The sequence below is a fragment of the Trachurus trachurus genome (genome assembly GCF_905171665.1).
Source record: "Trachurus trachurus genome assembly, chromosome: 19".
Classification (NCBI taxonomy): Eukaryota; Metazoa; Chordata; class Actinopteri; order Carangiformes; family Carangidae; genus Trachurus; species Trachurus trachurus.
The window spans coordinates 22,180,230-22,201,139 of NC_139913.1; the positions used below are offsets into that span (position 1 = coordinate 22,180,230).

The following is a 20,910-nucleotide window of genomic DNA, read 5'->3' on the forward strand; positions in this document are numbered from 1 at the left end:
TGTTCTGTTGAGGACCCGATAACAATCTCTCAAGTGCAGCTCTGAGGTGCTTTACCATCAAACTAGGCCGAGTGTCTGACCAACATCTTTAAAGCACCTGTAGCTTTTCAGTGGTTACTGAATACCAGCTGCCATACTGGACACCTACTGTCCACATTGTTAAATAGTTATTTAGGAATGGATTTTAACAAAGCACTTTGTATGGATTGCATTGATTTTGAGGAATATTATACTGTATTGTAAATAAGCATGGACTGCACATGTATTGAAAAATGATTGCCTTGTTCTGTCTGTAGCATAGTTGGGAGAAGTACATCTCAGTAGGAGGTGGAAATAAAAGTGACTTTGCACAAGATGGAGAGCAAGTATAATGGTGGAAAGAAACTTTTGAGATATACAGTATCAAACATGGACTACTCAGTCGCCAAAGGAAGTTTACGGGCAATTTTTAACATGTTGATGCAGTGAAACGATGAATTATTTCCAAAAATCTTTATGTACAGCTCTCCTTCAGTATCGAGAGCCATATGTCAACAACAAACATCAGTGCCTCAGATAATCATAGTGGAGTATTTAATCGAAATTGTATAACTGCAGATGTTGGTAAATTTATAATTCAATTTTAATATTTATTAAGCACTGAAAATGTAATTTCAAGTAAAACACAATTAAGCCTATTTAACCTGAACTGCTGTTTACATATGCTCCTTGATGTAGTTATTGTGCAACAGCCTTTAAGAAGTATTTCTCTGCAGCCAAAATCAGACTGTCACGGAGAGAGGCCGGGGGGAGAAGTGCAGGAACGAAGCATGTGTCATTGGTGTTAAATGTCTGGAGCCCTTGGTTTGTAATAATTCTTCAATGTTTGTGTTTTATTTACCAGTAAATAATCTGTTCCCCTCTCAAGACAACCACCCTCCCAACCCAACCCAACCCAACCCAAACCACCCACCACCACCTCTGCCCTCCAGCTGCTGATGCCAACACTTACCTGCTGTGCCCATGGGGAGGGATCGGCCTCCTCAAACTGCCAGACATCTCCAAACATTCCTCCCAGACGAACACAGGGTTAGTGTAAAAAGCCACTATACGCGCACAGACAAAAAAACATAATTCAGAGACAGCTGGGTTTCTTTTGCCTTTCGTCCGAACACCGTACATGTACATAGAGCGTTCCGGTGCGTGTGAGTCAGTCCATCTTCCGTCTGTCACGTGGCATCACAGCTTGTGCACATCTTTAGCTTGCATTGACGAGTAGATTAACACTGAGCGCACTGACATAGACTGAAGAAAAGAGATCACCGTTCATTAAGTATATGACAGTTGTTGCATGATAAATCGCTTATGCATGCACTTAACTATGCAAGCAGACTCTTGCTAATGCCCACACTGAGTATGTAGAAGTGCTACTCTTGGATGTGTATATATTTCTAACTGTATATTTTTCCAGATGCCAGCATCAGAGAGCATGTTAAGGCATACTTTATTAAAGCTTTGTTTGCACATTTCTTCAAATCAATATACATTTTGTATGAATGATAAGTATTGCTCATTCACCCTCTCAAAGTAAATCGACTCACTTGCAAATTAATGTTTTCTGTATTGTATTCATTTGTCTCACATCCCCTTCCCCTCACAAATCCAACTTTAAACTGATTTTAAAAAGAAAAGAAAACATTTTGTATGGGTTTTTGGCAACGAAACATTGCTGCAGTTTATAACGTGTGGTATAACTGTCATGTATCATCTGTAGCGGTATGAGTCTTACCTGAGAAATTCAAATGACCAGTAGATCTAATAATACGCGGCTCATTTTCTGGTCCTGTATATGTACGTTTTGTCGGGTTATGCTGGGACACTTCAATACAATATGCTGCCATGATGACCTCAGTCTTCTGCTTTTGTCTGAAGATCCATAAAAGCAACAATGTGCAATATATCCTCTAAAATCTGTTGCTCTGATTTTACATTTTATATGATGAAACCTTTAAAACGTAATGATATTACAACAGATGATCTTACTGTATATAATGCCATCTTGAATTTTACACTGTGACCGATCGCACTTGAAGGCATCATTGACTAAATTTGTAAATGAAGTCCCCACCAAATAGAAATTGATAAACAGTTAAACCTAACAATTATAGATCTACAGATCTACTAAGTGTCACATTAAAGGAGGAGTGTGCTTCATTTGCCCTTGCAGCTGGACCATAAACTACTTTACAGCCTTCTGGCACATGGTGCAGAATAAATCTAAATATTATCTTCAGTGCCTGGTGGCTACAGTGTGTCGATACTGTGGCTTTACACCCAACACATGCAGTATACAAACCCACTTACAGTATGTCACATCAACTTTAAAGTGAAATCTTGCAGTGTTGACGATATAAAGAGGGATGTATGCATCTAGTCAAATGCTACAAGGAGTTATTTATTTTCACAAATGCATGAGAACAACCTTTTTATTTTTCCATTTATATTCTGTGGCATAATGTAATTTTTTGACATGTACTGTGTTCGTCTTTTTGGAGGGGGGGGGTAGCAGCGTGTGTTGGCATTGATTTAGCAATGCAAGACAGACGTCAACAAAATAAAAAAATATAATGTCATAAAATAAAATTTTGTCCACATATGTAGCTCTGGGTGATTTGTTTCTGCATTTCCAGATGGTGTGCTGCTGCTGCCTCTCTGTTGCTCCACTTGGTGGTGCTCAGTGTTTGTCTGAAAGCCCCCAGTAAACTGAGACATAATGAGCTGGGATGATAAAGCGGCGCTCAACATGAATTTGTCCATGAGAAATGCCCTTCAGTTTGAACTTGTGGGATTATTAAGATATATAGTAGCGTCAGATCTAATGCTGTCAGTGACAGAGATGATATGTTATTAAACTACAGCACCATCATTTATTTAGAGCTGATTCGATTGTGGTTTTATTAGTTTGGCCCAAGGCTGGGCATATTAAGTGTTAATGCTGCCTCTTTGTCTTTCTGTTCTTGTAATTTTGTAGAGCAGTCATCAGTTTTGGGAATTACATTTTCACCCTCTCACACTTCTCACCTCTTGTGTTGTCTGATAAGTGATGAAATTTTAAAAAATGCCCTGTGGTGTGATGGGGCTGCAACATGCTTCTTCTCCCAGCATGCAGCAGCAGGAGGTGGAAGGCTCCGCATTGTGTATCCTATCGAGATCGTGCATTTGTTTGCTATTCTAAAGGAAAATACGATGTTGCGTAATAATAATAAAAAATGAATGCATGTATGTAATTAGAAAATTCACAGACTGCAGCCCGGCACAAGCTCATTCTGTAAGGGAGCCAGGCTACTCTAGTGCTGAGATCAATAATCATTTGCCAATTGTATCGGTTCCAAGAGAACATCATTAGCAAGACCTCAGTGGAGAATCCAGCAACTTTTATCTGGATTTAACACACAAATCGCAACATTACCCCTCTTGACTCCTCAATATAATGCATCTCACACGCTGTAATTAGTTTATATGTTTTGCTTTTGCTGCATTAATGTGTTTGATGCATTGTAGAGATGCAATCTAATCTTATTGATCAATGCAATCTTGGTATCTCCTGGGGCCAAATTCGATCCCTAATGCTTCTGCTAAGTCTCCATTTTGAGAAAGTCCTGTCTCTGGATGGATGGAGAGGACGAGCAGGATTTTCATGATTAGCTTTCACTTTTTCTCTGCTTGCTGTTTGGTTGGATCAATGCATTGAGTGCTGTGGTGAAGGCGACATGCAGGGGTGGCCGCAAAATCATAAACACCTTCATAACACAGTCTAACACTTCCACAGGACAATACGATCCAGTAGCTCTGAGGCTCTGAAGGCATTGGACCAATAATAACATTGTTTTACAAAGGAGGACAGTATCTTAAATCATATTCTAAAACAATATACATTACATATTACATTATAGATTACATCACATACACATACATCACAAATTAGCATTGCTGCCACTATGATACAAATTCAGCATGAGAGCACAATATTAATATTTGTTTCAGGGCAATTTAATTGGATCTCATTGTAACGCCACCATGTGATATATTTACATGAATGATATTTTACTACAATGGACTCTTTCTGTCAATAATCCTGTCCTAGAAGCTACAGGTGGTGAAACCCCATGAGAATTATGGGTCATTTTAGATCAGACCTAAGCATCTCATAAGCACCCACACACTCATCCACGCTGATAAAAAACAAACAAACCCAAAAAATAGATGTAAGACTTTGCCGACGCAAAGAAAACTTTGAAAAAGCTAGTGTTAGCAGCTGAGTTGAATACACCTCAAGTCAGATGTGTTGGTATTTATAGATCAGAGAGAATTCAGAAGTTCTTCTCAGTGTGAGAAAGAAAGAGGAAAAAAATCCTTTTCAGTGAGTGGTGTGTTAATTTTTGTGTTTTCTTCAGCAAAATCAAACAACGTTGTTTTTCCAGTTTCATTCAAGAATTATCTTAGAATTAGAAATCTATAATGAGACTATGTATCTGTTCAAAGACTGAAGATCACGTTCATTCTCTGAATTCATACTGACAATCCACCATGGCTCTGATCAGTAGGCCCAAAGGTTTTGATGTGCTTCGTCTGGTAAAACCAATATCTTATAATGTTGGCTAATATTAGCACACTTTACATGTCCTGTATGTAAGGAAAAAAACCAAGTCATCTTCTCCTTGTAACACTGTCATTCCTCATTTTAGCTTGAAGCCCATAGCCACCGACAGTGACTGTTATATAAAAGGCTGTGGCTGGACAGGAGGCCCAGCCTGAGTGACATGTGTCTACACAAGAGGCGTTCAGGTACAGCTCTGAGATTTTGAGATGTCCTTTTGTGTTTGGAAGTGCTTAAAGCCCAGTGTCACCATAGACTGTATGAGAGTGACAATATGGTGATGTGTGTTTGTAATCATATATAATTATCTAAAATATCTAAAAAGTGACTAATTAGCATTAAAATTATAATCTAATTCACTGTCTTTAATTCTTTAACAGCTGAAGTGAGATTTTCAATTAACATTTGTGCATTGGTATGGATAAAATGTAGTGTGTGTGTGTGTGTGTGTGTGTGTGTGTGTGTGTGTGTGTGTGTGTGTGTGTGTGTGGGGGTGTGGGTGTGTGTGTGTGGACCATTAGTCAAAGTGGCTGATGTTAGCCGCCAGTTTTCATTATGTTAAATCCACACTGAGGGAACTCTAGGAGGAAACTGTAGTAATAATTAAAACGACTTCACTTGTCATAAAAATCCTAATAAGAGAACATAGAAAGATCTCATGAACCTAAATGAGGGAGTTTTGTATTTTTCCCAGTTAATTATTGATGAACACGGCTTCTAAAAAAACCCCCAAAACTTTATTCTATATGAAACATTTTTTTTGTCTCTTTGTTGGTCACTGTCAGTGATTAAAAATGTAAGATCAGAATTCTTTTGTTATTATCTGGTCTGTTCATTTTATCATCTTAACATGTCATTTTTTTGCCATCACACTAAGCACCAAACTGTACATGACTAAATGTATTCTCAACGCAAGCCCCTCCCCACCCCCCCGCTGGATGGCAAACAAATTCAATTATTCAGTTGTTTCAGGAGCGAGCATGTCAGTTATTTCTCTTCTCTTGAGTTCAGTGATGCAGTACTTTAGTTCCCTTTTAATTGGAGATGAAAAATCTAGCAAGCCTTGAGTGCAGGCGGAGAGAGAGCGCTGCTTTTTAGGCAATGCAATATACATAACGTGTCATGTGGGACATCCATGGTTGAATTACATAACCCTGAGCAGTGAGTGGTGCCTTGAAAACAACTTTAACACCCAAGGAGACCGTGCTGTTGTTGGCTGATGAGAGGCAACTTCCATGAACTGTCAGGATTAGTCCTCACAGAACCTCTGAGGAGTCATCTGGGAGCACTGAATCCTTTTTTTATGCATCAGAGCCATCATATGGGATAAAATAATCACCATTCCTGCACTATATAATATCAGCTTGCAGCTTTAATTGTAATGTGGCTTTCATTTTTTAATTTTAGTGCAATTTTCCTCCAACCTGGCTCTGATTAATTAATTCACTGACATTTTAGTTGACTGGCTGCTATTTCTGCTCGAGATGGCAGGGGACACACTTATTAAAACCTTAGCTGTTAAATGTTTGAGCCCCAGCAGCCATATTTCTCCCACATGCTGCACGTCGTTCATTTCTCCTACATAATGCACAGGATAGTGTGGGAAGCCGGAATTCCTCCTCAGAACTTGCCAATACAGAGGAGGACTCATCAGGATGCTAGAGAGCAAGGTGTGAAGTGTCAAAGTTGGGACGCGCAGCCAGCCAGCGCATGTCTATACCACGCTTCCGCTGACACTCATCCTACACCATTGGCTGTGCGAGGGATGATTGACTGAGAACTTGATTATGCTTCATCCAGCCAGGTGGTTGGCAGGCAGAGAGGCGCATATCACCAGATTGCTGCATCAGCCAAAGTGTGAGGCCACAGTTTCTGGCATGAGTGCGTCTGGACGAACTTCACAGGAATAATAAAAAGATGCAGGGATGTCAATCATCACTCAAAATGTGTCTGTTTAGTTGTTGATCTGTTTTTTTTCTCTCTCTCTCTCTCCCCGTGTTTTGTTGGCAGCAGTCTCTCCATCTTGTATCTTGTATCATTAGAGGCTTTTTGCCTTTTGAGCAATGCTGAGATGGAAGGCAGGCGAAACTGCACGAGTAAAAAACTCGAGGTTCCTGGGTTCTTGTGGGAGAGGGGGGGGGGGGGGGGGAGTCTTTGATGTTGTGGAGTTTCGTTGAGGCAAATAACACACTTTGATATTTCATAAGCCATCTCAGCTCCAAAAAAAAAAAAAGGAAAAATATAAAAAACACATGCGGGCACAAACAGACAGTGCAAATACACACACATTTTGCACGCACACACTCCGTCAAAGACTAGGTTTGCATTACCACCCGGCTGAAAAGATTTGCAGTCATTTTTTTGCTGCAGATATTTGTCTTAAACACGAGCACAGTTTCTGAAAGTTGTAATTTTCTGGAGGACTGGCGACTGGTGAGTGTCTGTCCCGTTTGATTTTCTGAGGAAGATAAATTAGTGTTTGGATGAACATAAAAGGTAATGTATTCATAAAAAGCTGTGATGAGTGCAGCTGTCTCCAGCATCTGACATCCAATCTGAGACAAGCCGCCCGGGGAGGTTGGACCATCCTCCACTGTGTGTGTGTGTGTGTGTGTGTGTAAGTGAGTGTGTGCATTGATGTGTATGGGCATTGGGCACAACAAACAATTTATTGTCTGATCAAATACAATTTAAATGTATGTGTAGGAAAGCAATGTGCAGCCTTTGTAATAGTTTACACTGAGATTAAATCAATAGTCAATGAAGCTCACTATTTTCTTTCAACTGTAGCCCTATTGATGTCTAATATGTTTTACTATGTATATTTATTTGATATAGTGGTGAACTCTAAATTAAATATAATAACATTATTTAGTGATGAGAATTTTTTAAGAATCCAAAACATTTTTAAAGTAGAAAATTTCGTCTTTCTCACCAAAGTTGAAGTAGCATAGAATCCAGTTTCTTTTTCCCTCTTCACACTTTCCCATAAAGTCAATTGGTCTTACCCTCATTTTGTGTTTAATTTGTGTTGAGGCATTTGCACAAGGAACCAAGACTGATGTGTGATTTAAAATAGCTTCACATATTGGAGAAGGCTTATGCAGGATCATCTTAGCTGCATGAATCCCATAATCACAGCCCCACCCCTCAAAATGTCACCCGGGTTGAGTTTGTACCTCCTTTTAGACTGCTCCATATGTCAGGAAAAAGAAATCTGAAGTGGTAAAAGTGCAGAGAAAAGAAGCCGGTCACCCTGCTGATAGAATTTCCCTCTGGTTAATGATTTAGGTTTTTGGAGATGTGTTGGTCCAGACTAGAGCCACTCCACCTGACCAACCTTGTCGTTGCTGCAGCTTTGCAAGGCTTCCTGCTTCGAGAGCGCTTCCACCCGGTGTAAACCCCCATCAAAATCCTAATGCACTGCATGTCGGCTCAGGTGTGGTCTGGAGTCCGGGGGTTGCTGAAGCATCAGATGTGTTTTGGTTTGCAGCGGATGTGAGGTTGATCTGGAGGCAGCCTTGGGATGAGGCTTGTTATTCTCCTCAGTGAGACATGAGGCACACACACTAATTAGAACACATCTCCTGGTGAGAGAGATGCTGAGGTCTGACTACTCCTCCAATCTAATCAGCTTTCTACCTCACTTAGGCTGCTCCACAGAAAACAGGCTCTCGCCTCGTCTGACAAACAGATACAACAACAAGGAGATGGCACCGAACAACTGTTTCTAATTTGGAGGACTTTGCAGAATTTCACAGATCTAAATCTTGAAAGGGCACACATCCAACAAAATCTCACATGTTTGCCATCTTCCTCTCACTCTCTGCTGGAGACAAGTTAAAATGGGGTGGGCTGGTGGCTGCTAATGTGTAAAATAGATGCAAAGATCAGTACCCACACATGCACATATAAAAGGAAAAAAATGTCACAGTAAGCTTCCTTTCAACAGTAGACAGACTGTCAAAAAAAAGAAAGAAAGAAAGAAAAGAATAACATAGCCCACATTTAAAATGACATTTGACTTGAACCTTATGTATATTACACTTCACTTGTTCTTCACTTTGCTGGTCTCCTCCATCATCCTAATAGAGCGCATCACATGCACACGCTTATTAAGTGTCATCCCTGCAGACTACACTTCCAACGCCAGTCTGCAAATAGTTGTAGAACATATATCATTACGTAGTTGAGACTGTGCCACAGTTGTCAGCGCTTCATTTTAATTTGGCTCCTATAAGCCACTGGTTATTTCGACCGCTGGGACATCCTGTCGACTGCAGAAGTTAAACTATTCTGAGGCATTAGGACTGAAGGAGGTACACCGCTGAATCCCTGCCTCTGCAGTGTCAGCTGCTGTCTCGCTCGGATACCAGGGAACCTCATTCTATCTCATGTGAGCATCTCGAGCAAAGGACGGGGAGAGCTCTGCGAATGTGTACTATTTTAATGTAGTGCATCTTAAATAGAGCATGCATGTGAAATGCATTTTCCTGTAGGCCTGCATAATAGTTAAGGCATTGCGAACAATTGCATCTAATACTGACTGCAATATTAACATTTCGGAGGAGAATTCCTTTTTGAAATAATCCTTTATACTTGTATGCTCATTAAAAATCCAAAAGAGTGAATGTTTGAAGCTACATTAACCAACAGGGATTCTGTAGGAGATGAGCTACATTATCTGCACGAGTAACATCACCGTCATGTCTGTCTTCTGCCTCTGCACTTGACTTTATTTAGTCATTTTTTGGTTGCTATTCTGTTTTGATTTTCACCAGTTAAGTTAAAAAAAAAAAACAAGAAAAAAAAAAAAACCCAAGAAAAGAAACACCTTGCATTAATCAATATCAGATCACTATGTTCAAAAATTATAATCAAGAATGCTCCAAGCCTCCTTCCAAAACTCTCCATGGAATATAAAAGATAAAAAGAACAATATATCTCAGCTCTGGTCCTTGAAGTCTAATTATTAGTCTCAGCAACAACTAGTCCTTATTAACAGCACTCTAAAGTATTAACTGATCCCTTCAGGTATTTTCAGTTTTTAATAATTACCAAGCAGCTCCATAGGGATGACATTATGGATGTAAGTATACTATGTATAAAAATCTTTTTAATTAAAGACATAATCCACACATTAAAACATAACCTTGTGTAGAGAGTTGTTTAAAATGAATCACTTAGTCACAAGATTTGGTAACAACAAGAAAAAAAAAATTAATTGACACAATATCCACACATTAGTTTTAACAAATACTCATTAAGCTTACCAAGCACCTCATTAGCACGAGTGCAAATAGGTCACGTCATGGTGCTCCGTAATGCAAAGGATTTCATGATTTGCATGGGCCGGCTCCTGAGGGGATTCATATTTGAAAAGGAAGCTGAGTGTGTGTATATGTGTGTATGTGTGTGTGAGAGAGAGAGGGTGAGAAAGAGAGAAGGAGAGATTTGACCTGCAAGCAATCTCTGGAGAGCCGTTGACTTGCAGAGTCTAATCAGACTCTGGCTGATGCTTGTTCTAGGGGATTGCTCCTCTCCAGCCCTCAGGCCTAATTAGGACCCATGTGTACGGTACAGAGAGCTGCTGCTCACTGTGACGACCGGAGAGACGCTCACCTGTGTTGCGCTCAGCAAGCCGCAGAAATGAGCTGCTGGTGAGCTCGAGCATGATGACAAGAGGGGCCATGGTAGGTGGTGGAGCCACACACACAGCCCACGTCCCCTACCTGGAGGTCGTACCACCAGTTTAATGAATGTGAGGACAGAGAGAGAGAAAGAGAAGCTGTGAGGACTGAGAGTGGGAAACAGAAGGCAGATGTCTGGATGGAGAGCGGGGTCAAGCAGAGTGGAGCATCTTTTTTTATGATTTCTCTCTTAACAATGCACTGGAGCCATTTGCAGACGTGGGGGGAGGAGGATGAGGAGACTGAGAGGCTGAGAAAAAAAAAACAGGAACAGGTTTGAGGCTTCCTAAGCTCAACTTTCTGTATAGCTCTGTCTAACACCAAGGAATCTTCAAAGGATACTGTGTTACATGTAAATTTCAAGAGAAACCTCAGATGAAGTAGTATTCAAACAGATAAAAGTCCTCGACTTCTGAGGTATGTAGATAACAGAGAGGAGCAATGTGTCCTACATTTCACTGGGAGCAAAATCATTATTAATGAGTATTATTAGATAAGAAAACCGATTCTAACGGTTCAACGTCCCGACGTCTATTGCTTGTGATTTTGTAAGGATACACATTAAAATGCTGAGCCAGTCTCTGCTGTTGTGTTTGTGAGCCCTTCACTGAACCCCAGACGTCTCTATGCACTCTCCATATGTCGGCTTACTCCTGTGTAGGATCTACATTTGTTGATATTGATTTAATTCCTGTTTGCTGATGTCTCTGAGCGGCAACAGTTTTATTTCGGGACCGCAAAGGATGTCGGTTACACTTTATATCGCAGTACCACAAGTAGCAGTGTACATAGATGTTCCAATTAAATATTTACTGGTGTAGGAGCAAGGAAAAAGTGGGTGCAGGGAGAAGGAGATAATACCAGGACCTGGAATTAAACTGCATAAGTACTTTTAATTACCCAACACATTCACAGTGCTATTCCCTCAGTACTATTTGTAGTTAAATTCAAATAAATTGCCATAATAATAACTTGGCTTTATGTAATTTAGTAAACCTTGTTTGTTTGTGTTTTGATTGTCACATAGATCCAAACCTACATTACTGTTGCCTGGTTCATATCATTCAAATAAACAAGTTAAATAATGCACCAATTTTAGTACAACACATCATAACTTTATCAATATTTCAAAGTTTCACACTGTCCTTTACTTGTTACGCATTAATAATATTAAAGGCATAATTCTGAAATTGTTTCCCATTAACCCAGTAAATACTTGTGATTTATTTAAGTCTCTTTCAAACACAAAGCTGTTGTTTCCCAACTCTTGGTTTTTCCATGTTCTCACCCAAATATGTACCAACACTAATATATAGGTTATTGGTAAATCATATAATGGGATCATTTAAAGCATCTAAATTGTGATCTGAGGTCTTGCACATACTGTAATATGATATTGTGTGACATAGAATTTGAGAACTATAATAACTTAATGTTTCAGTTCATAAGGTAAACTGTAACATCCCTTCTCATGTATCTCCAAGTGTTTTTCCTTTGTTTTTGCTGTAGTGTAGAAGGCTTTAGTATTCACACTGTGTAGCTAAAACCTAAACTTTTCACTGCAATCATGTGACATGCAGTCCCAAAATCTATTTGATAACCTGCCACGACTAGGTGTTCCCTGCTTTGTCTTTGAAAAGTGATTGAAATTCCTTACAGCAACACCCACTCACCCACCTACTACTAACAGAGGCAGTGGGAAAATCTCACAGAATGCAATAAAGCTAAAAGGAAATGTTTTCCACTGGCAACACGGGTGACAAATACAAACACTGTCGAGATTGCCTAATCTGTTGAAAACCCACAATTTCGCTAACTAGATGCATAAAGCACAGATTCAGCCATTTTTCTAATTTGTTCGAATTTTAATCACGGTGTCAGCCCTCAGTTTAAAGGACCACTGTTTCATTTGGTGTTTGCTTTTATATAAATCCAGCAAAAGCTGCCAGTGGGAGGGGATTTAAAAAGTGATTGAGCACACATTTTTCTAAAATGCAACTCATCAAGGTCAAGGCTTCAGATGAGACAGAGTCAATACCTTTATAAATATATTTGTGCATGTGTTTCATTTAATGATGTACATTGACAAGCATTGTGTGTAAGGCAGTGATTAAATACTTTTTGTAACAAAAATAGAAACATGAATTTTTTTTTTTTGCAAATAAAACACAGACTACAAAGTGATGTGCTGAATGTTACAGCATGGATGAATCTGATTCATGCTGGATAGATAGAAAAAAAACCCTCACTGTGTATAGAAACTGATGAGACCAACAGTTAGTAACATTAGGTGGTTCACACTTGTGCTATGGCTTTACATTTTGGATTTACCACCACAGTGCTGCAGCTTAATTCTGCTCTCCCTGAAGACTTCACTGACATTTTCCAAGGTCTCGCTTTCAAACCCTGCCTTGATTAGTGAAGCAGGTTTTAAGAGGAACTAATCCCATTCCCTGGAATTTCCTCTTTTTCTATAAAGCAGTCAGCAAATGTGGGATCCAGTCAGCAATAACATACGGACGCAGGAGCTGGAATCGTGAGATCCTGAAGCTGGAATGACGGCTATAATATCTAACAACAAGCAGGACGCTGATGCTGGCTGGTAACTGATCATCACAGGTGCAAAAGCAATGCCATACTATAGATTTGACTCTGTTCATTAGTGTCTCTTGAAAGAATAATACTGTTTTTACTGCTTCACACAAATTATCTGATGTCTGCTGAGAGTTCGCTGCTCCTCTTCACCATGACTTTACTGTAGCAAACCAGTTCTGACAGGAGATTTGTGGAATACATAAGTGCCTCAAAAATGTGTCTCCAAATCTCTACTCCCACTTAAAATCATGGCCCACCATTTCATAAAACTTGACATTGTAAGGTCTGTAGAAGTCTCGTAGTTGCTCTATAGCGTCTCTGTCTATCTGCACGTGAGTTCTGCCCTTGGACTTGCCCAGGCAGCGAGGCGAGCCGCTGCTCTCCGGCTTCTTAAGGCAAGGGAAGCCTTTGGTGCGGTTGAAATAGAAATGTTTGTCTGTGACAATGCGCTTTAACCCGAGGAAGTCTTGCACTCGAGCCAACTCCCCCGCTGGGTCAGTGATGAGGCGCTCTCCGCTCACAAAGTGGATCTGAGCCAGGGGGAAGTACCGCAGCCAGTTTTCCAGGTGCACAGCGTACAGGCCGATCCGGATGGCGTTCCAGGACATGTCCACGATGCCCAGGCACTGGTTTCTGAAGGCCAGATCCTGGAAGCTCGGCAGGTCTGGGGTTTTGGATAAAGTCTGAGTGTAATCTGATATTGCACGAGTGACAGGGTCTCTCACCACCACAATGAGTTTGGTGTTGGGGGACATGGTAGAGATGCGGCGTGGTGTTTCTTTTGTCACAAAGTAGCTTGGTGTCTTCTCCATTGTGATTTGGCTTTCAAGAGTCCTTGGCATTAAACCTCTGAATGAAAGATGAAAACACAGAGTAAAAGTTCCAGTGAGGTAAGAGTTTTCATTTACACTGACATTACATTACTGTTTTTTTAAAACATACTTTCTAGCTGTTCTGAATTGGTTAAAGTCTTAGATTCAGAGGACATAATGTCCTTGCGTTCATCAGTCAAAAGGAATAAATTGTGTATTAGATGTCTATTTAGGGCAGGATTACACAAGTGAGATGTAAAACCTCACTAACTGACTTGAGTGTGAACCCAGTTTCTCTATGTAAATGATAATAGGAGCACAGAAGCAAAGTCATAGGCTGTTGTCACAGGAGACCTGTCTTGCAGACAGCTCTCCTGTGCATCAGCCCTGCATGGTTCAAGAGCAATAAATCACCATGAATTCAAACAGAACACATATAGCAGAGTGACTTCTGGGTCTTCTAACTAGGCCATTGTGGTCTTTGAAAGAAACCATGTGAACAGGTATGCTTTCACAAAGTAAAAGTTTTTTTTTTCAAGTATATTTTTTGGTTTTTTGTGCCTTCATTAGATAGAACAGTTGAGAGAGATAGGTAATGGGGAGGCAGAGAGGGGGAAGGACATGTAGGAAAGGGCTGCCTGAGGACTGTGGCCTCTATACATGGGGTGCCTGCTTAACCACCTGCGCCACTCAACACCCCCACAAAGTAAAAGTTTGAAGTCTGATTAGAGACCATCACAGACTAAGGACAGATTGTAACGGGGGCCTTTAGATACGGCTGCAGTCAAAGATATTTTCAAGAATAATCAGTCAATTATGACTTAACCATTTGCCAACAACACCAGAGAACTGTCTAATGGTTATCAAGACATGGTGCTGTAGACGTACAGGATGGATTTGGATCTTATACTTAAAATGACTTAATGGTTACTTGATTATGGAAAACCTTTCTAAATTAATGTTTGCAACTGTTTTAACAATCAATTAGTCGATTTATTGACTAATTTCACTAGTTTCAGCTAAATCTACAAATTAGTCGGTTTGTGTATTTTAAAAGGATAGTTCAACATTTTGGCAAATTGGCCCATTGCCATAATAATCCCAATAGTCATAGCAGTAGGTTCATCACTTCACTTACTTAATTAGAGTCAGTATGGCTCACTGGAAAAAACAATTGCCCACCCCTGGACTAAAGTATAGATTAAAGAAAAAACTGGAAAATGAAGCAAGGATGAATTTTCGCTGCTTACACTAGATAAATCTTTTGTTGTACTTCAAGTGGCCCATAAAATAATATGAAATGTTTATTTGTTTTTTCCACACTAGCTCCAGTCCCTGGCCGACCTGGCTCCGCACTGCAGCCTTTAGTGCTGCACAGACTTGTGCCATTTTATTGCATTTCTTCTCACTTGGTCTCTCCAGTCCAGTCTCCATCTGATGCATCCACATCCATACACTGCAAAAACTCAAAATCTTTCCAAGAATATTTGTCTTATTTCTTGTCAAAATGTCTCATTTTAGTCAAAACTAATCTCTTTCCACTTAAAATAAGACTCATCTCCTAAAAATGAACTTGTTTTTAGATCATATTCACTTATTTCAAACAAATTTTCACTTGAAATAAGTAGAAAAATCTGCCAGTGAAAGCAAGATTTTTGTGCTTGTAATAAGAAAGAAAAACTTGTTCCACTATCAGATTTTTCTACTTATTTCAAGTGAAAAAAATGCTTGAAAGGAGTAAAAAGTATCTAAAAACAAGCTACCTTTTATGTGATGAGTCTTATTTTAAGTATAATGAGATTTGTTTTGACTATAAATTACATTTAGACTAGAAATAAGACAAATATTCTTGGTAAGATACTTGAGTTTTTGCAGTGTACCCAGTGAGCCATCCCCAGGTATCTATATCACTTCTCTGTTTTCTTTATTCTTTTGTTTGCCCAAAGGCAAAGCGTCAGCAGACGTGATCTCACACTAAAACTGAGACAGGAAACAATAATTTAGCTGTTATTAACTAGTTTCAGAGAAGCAACTCTTTGTCTTGGAGGCAATCCTCCGCAGACAAAAAGTTGCCATTTGACCTTTCCTCGACAGCTTTGACAGCTGCCAATCACATTGCAGTGATGGTAGAAGGATCACACACCTCCAAGACACATCTCTGAGATAAAAGGGCTCCAGCCTCCAACTGTCCTGAAGAGTGCCAATTAGTGGAGATACTTTCAGTCTATAATTATTTTATAATACCACTGATACGTATACCTCCTGCAGGGTACCTGACAGCCAATCATTAACATGAAATGTATTTGGAAGTCAGTCTGCGTTTGTGAATGTGTTGTGCGTGGTTGTCTCTTTTTGCTTCATGACTAAACCACATAGGACACATCTGCTTTACATCTGTAATTAATGTGTTTAAATAGTGATGTGGCGGCTGTTTATGTGGAATAGACGCTTGATCATCTGTCAAACAAAGACAAACAAAGAATTCAATGGGGAACCTCTTTGTTAACAGTGCTTCATTTAGCATTTTAAAATCAATAAATCATCCAGTGTAAATCTCATTTATAGATATTAGTCTAACTATTACAAACAAAAACAAGACAATAGCTGAGAGGCCTTGCAGCTACAGCGGGCCTGCACACCTCTGTTTACACTGTTCGCCTCCAGAGGCTGAATTTTTATGAGAAATCTGATGAATTGCTCCACGGTACATCTTGAAAAAAAAAAGAGCCACTGTTGTGCTGGTGTAAACAGAAATCAGGCCTCCAAAGTTTCTTTGCAATAAGGATGTGAAATGAGTCAAGAGACCGTGGAGAACACATCGAGGATGTTTACCCAACTCTAAAACACAGTGCACTGTACACAGAGAGGCACCCTGGGGAGAGAGGGGGGTGGGGGTGGGGGGCAAGGACAGCACAAGGCCACATTTGTAACGGCAGGAAACTGATTTTATATGAGGAGTGATTGTAATTCTCAGAGGAGCTCACACTGACTGACAGATGACACAGTGTTTTATAGGTGTTAAAGTATTGCTTAGGTAACTCCCTCATGAATAGACGGGCTTATCAGACAGAGAAGCTGTAGGATGAACAGCCACAACAACATCTTATCTGAATATCCTTGAATTTCCAAGGTAGAATTATATATATATATATATATATATATATATATATATATATATATATATATATATATATATATATATATATATATATATATAAAAATTGAATCACAAAGCAAAATAGTCACCGTTAACATATCTATATATCTTCACTATTCAGTTACAAGCAGATATATGTTAGACCCAGCAGGCACAGCTGACAATATGTCTACAGGCAGCTATGTGAAAAAGCTGCACTTGAACCAATCAAGGCAACAAATAATTTACTGTCCCAACTAACAGGTTTACCCAACAGACCATGTTCTATTTTAAGTCTCCACAGTGTAGAAACACAAACAGCCTCGGTCTTTGATTTCTTGCCACAAAACGAGAATCATTTGCAGAGTCTGTTTACAGACAACATGACAGGCACAGATGGACGCGCACCTGTGCAGGCGAGCTGTGCTCTTACCTGTACCACTCCAGACCTCTATCATAGTTCCTGTCGAAGAAGTGAGTCTCTGTTCCAGCTGCTCGCACATCAGGATGGATCCTGATGAACTCCAGCACCGCTCTCGTCCCGCCCTTCTTCACACCCACTATGATGGCATTTGGTAACTTTTTATTCCCAAACTTTAAACTACCCATCGGGGGGCTGGGCGTGTCGTTCCTGACGACGTGGAGGAGAGCCGACGGGGGTCTTTGAGAGGCGCTTCTCAGCCCGGACGCCTCAGCACCGCTCGCTCTCACATCCAGCGGCGCCAAAACGCAGGAGAGGGATTTCTGGAGGCGCCTTAATTTGGCTCCATCGGCCAGGACGCGTTGACAGCTCGGATCACCTGACTTTTGCATGATGGTCTCGGCAGGGAAGAGCGCACAGTAGCACAAATATGAAAGGAGAAGAGATAGCAGGCAAATGGATGTTCTGGTGAGCCTGTGTGAGAAGGGAAGAAGTCGAGTGAAGAGGAGCACGCATGCCATCTCTCCATGGATATGAACAGTGCATGGTTTTCTAATTGCTTCTGCGATCCGTCCTCTCAGGTTGTTTCAGTGGCTTTGAACTGCTCACTGACTCCAAAGCAGGACAAAGAAGAAAAAAAAAACTTGAGTCAGTTCAGCTGGCAGTCAGCACTTATTCCATCACTTGGTCACGCAGCATACTAACACAATCCATCCGTGCCCCATCTCCTCAGCTCGTGAATTGAAAAGGCATCCCTCGCTGCCCACTGACTTTTGGCAACGTCGTCCTCCTTTAAAAAAACTCCTGGACGTCTCCATGGTCATCACGCACGAGGGGAAGAGGCAGAGGGTGAGCGCGCTCTCCGGCAACTTGAGCGGACTGTCAGCTCCAAACCGGCTGAGAGACAGAGAGAGAGAGAGAGAGAGAGAGAGAGAGAGAGAGAGAGAGAGAGAGAGAGAGAGAGAGAGAGAGAGAGAGGGGAGAAAAAAAAACACTTCTACATGGTGACGTCAGAGCATCCTTGAATTAAAAAAAAAGGTCCAGCAGCTCCCTCCTCGCGCTCATCTGACCGCACTCACCTCTTTGCATCGCCTCTGCTCCTGCATTGTAAACATGGATCATACATCCCCTATATGTGAAATTCCTTCCAGCCACATGAGATGCAATATAGACTTTGAATACGTCTCCATGTGTGAGGGATGAAGCAATAGCAGCAGTTTACACCAACAGCACAAGACAGATAAGAACCTCAGGATGAGACATATCCATGATTTAATACTTCCACGACCCTTACCGGCAGCACCGCAGCCCTCCATTCAGAGGAAGCTGTAGGTTTTTCACTGTGAGAGATATTTTCATCCTGTTGCACAAATCCCTACCAGATTCTCTTTTTATTCTGAAGTGACCTGAGGTTACCTTTTTTGGTTTCTCACTTAAGATTTGTCTTTATTTGAGGGTTGTGTATAGGTTTACATAACTCTGTACCACTCAGCCTGCCAGTCCAGTGCTGAAAGTCAATATCACTCGGTGCTTAAAATTAGTCAGAAAAAAAACCCACCAACAACAACCCAATAGCACCACAAAAAACTCCACACGCCAATGAAGATCATGTGATATGATTGAAAGCTCCAAAACAGTTTGTTTTTTCTCAACGGCGGTTTCCTCGAGGCTCAAGGCTAAACTATGAACCACAGGATATTCAGTTCACCCAGATAATGATTCTCCACTATCAGACAGAAATTATAATCTATTTTCAAAAATGATTCATTTGAAATATTTCAAAGTAAAAAAGCATAAAAAAAAAAAAAATCCTCCACCACCTTCTCAAATATGAGTGTTGGCAAATGGTCGGATACAACATGTCAGCTTGAGCTCTCAGAATGTGTGATGATGACTAATAGGTAATAATTATCAGATTAATATCCCTTATCAACATGTCCTGTCCTCATAGAACTAACTACTCTGGTTTACTGCTCATGACTTGACAGAGGGACTCATCTTGATTGGCTGATGACACAAACAAACAACTATTATCTCCACCTGTATTCAAAAATAGAAAACAGACTTTTCTGTTTTGTTTCAAAAACAAGTCTCTCCTGTTATATGACGTACTTTGTTGTCTGAAAAAGAATCTGGAGATAATGAGAAAACTGACCAGAGCTGTCAGCTATCTGCCTTTATTAGTGATTTAGTGAGTATTTTTCCCCATTTCATGTTTTGGAAACCACAACATGAGCGGTTTAGAAAGATGGAGCTTTCAGAGTTCCCAGCAGTCCTGAGGTTCTGGAGCAGTCGCCCGCTTTGCTTGCCAGCCCTGAGAGGGTGTAACCTCTCGCAGTCTGAAACCAGTAATCTTGTGCCTGGCATCTCTCTCCTCCGAGCAGAGGGGGGTGTTGGAGTGTGCAGGGTGGGTCATCCCTCTTAGTTTCCCGATGACTGATACAAATGCAGACAAACCCGAGGTGGAAACAGAAGAGGATAAAAACTCCCAGGACTGCAGATATACACATGGGGAGGAGTTGAGGTGTCACTGTGTTGCTCCCGCGGGTGTCTGCGCCCAATCTCAGAGGCCTCTGATTAAAGAATGATTTATAGGGGCTGGTCGGAGAGGCCCGCTCAGCAATTCGTCTAGTGAATGAGATTTTTCCTCAGGAAGAGGGCGGGTAAATCAAACCTTGGGGCGAGAAGCCGGCAAAGCTCTGCGATAGTGCTCAGTGATTAAATGTTATAATCGCCTGTGCTGAGTGTGCGGCTTGTTTTTGCAGTGCCACTATCAGGGATACTGGTACCTAAAATCATCTTACTCTTAGTCTAATTCACAGAGTGTGTGTGTGGTTTTATTTATTATAGAGTTAAGAGACGGTTAAATTTTTTAGACAGAAACTGTGACAGAGGAGCAGTGTAGTGTAAATTAACACTCACTGAAGGAACCAACCTCTAAGGAGGAAATAATTTATGAATCCATAATCCAATCAGTCCAGTATGAGAAGCTGTGATTCCTCAGTTCTGTGGACCTCCAGTCTCTTCTTCAAAGGGAACACAACAGGACAAAGACTCCATTTAAATAGGAGGATTTACTGACAATAGGCCCACTAACTACGGTACAGGTTAAATGCAAAGTGTAAGAATGAGCAGGATGAAGATGATAATATGATGAAGTGTGTAATAAGTTGGACATTGGTGCAGGATCATGCAGAATGTCAAAACTTGGCTTGTAACTGGAGACCGAGACCCTCAGATGGATCACATGTAGCTGAAGTTGTGGTTTGGACTGTGGACCCTGGGGTGAACCTCCTGCAGGCGTTGTGCATGTGATATCAAAGGTGATAGCACTGCTAGTGTCTCTCATGCGATTTGAGGTGAAGTCAGTTTCTGTCTTGTTGGTTTGATGCGAGATAAAACCCTAATGCACATAACTTTTGCTAGGCCACTTTAGAGGAGACTGGCATTTGCCATGTGACTCTATAACTGTCAAAAACCCTCAAAAGGAAAGTGAGATGATAATTAAAAATTTACAAAAAAATATATTCTGAGGCACTTCTCCTGTTTTGGTTCAGTTGGTTTTGACTCGGCTTATTAAAAAATTACACGACTAGATGATACTTGTATAATGTGGCAGA

The 20,910-nt window shown here is 40.6% G+C and overlaps 1 protein-coding gene across 1 annotated transcript; it reads right to left on the reverse strand.

The window, feature by feature from the left end:
- Window positions 1-13,151: 13,151 nt before the first annotated feature.
- LOC311002473 (heparan sulfate glucosamine 3-O-sulfotransferase 2-like) lies at window positions 13,152-17,838 on the reverse strand (the record flags this gene model as incomplete). Its single annotated transcript, XM_083993856.1, has 2 exons — window positions 17,303-17,838; window positions 13,152-13,770 (listed from the first exon to the last, which is right to left on the reverse strand). The coding sequence occupies exons 1-2, from the start codon at window positions 17,809-17,811 to the stop codon at window positions 13,152-13,154; spliced, it is 1,128 nt and encodes a 375-aa protein (XP_083849982.1). The 5' UTR covers window positions 17,812-17,838.
- Window positions 17,839-20,910: the final 3,072 nt, after the last annotated feature.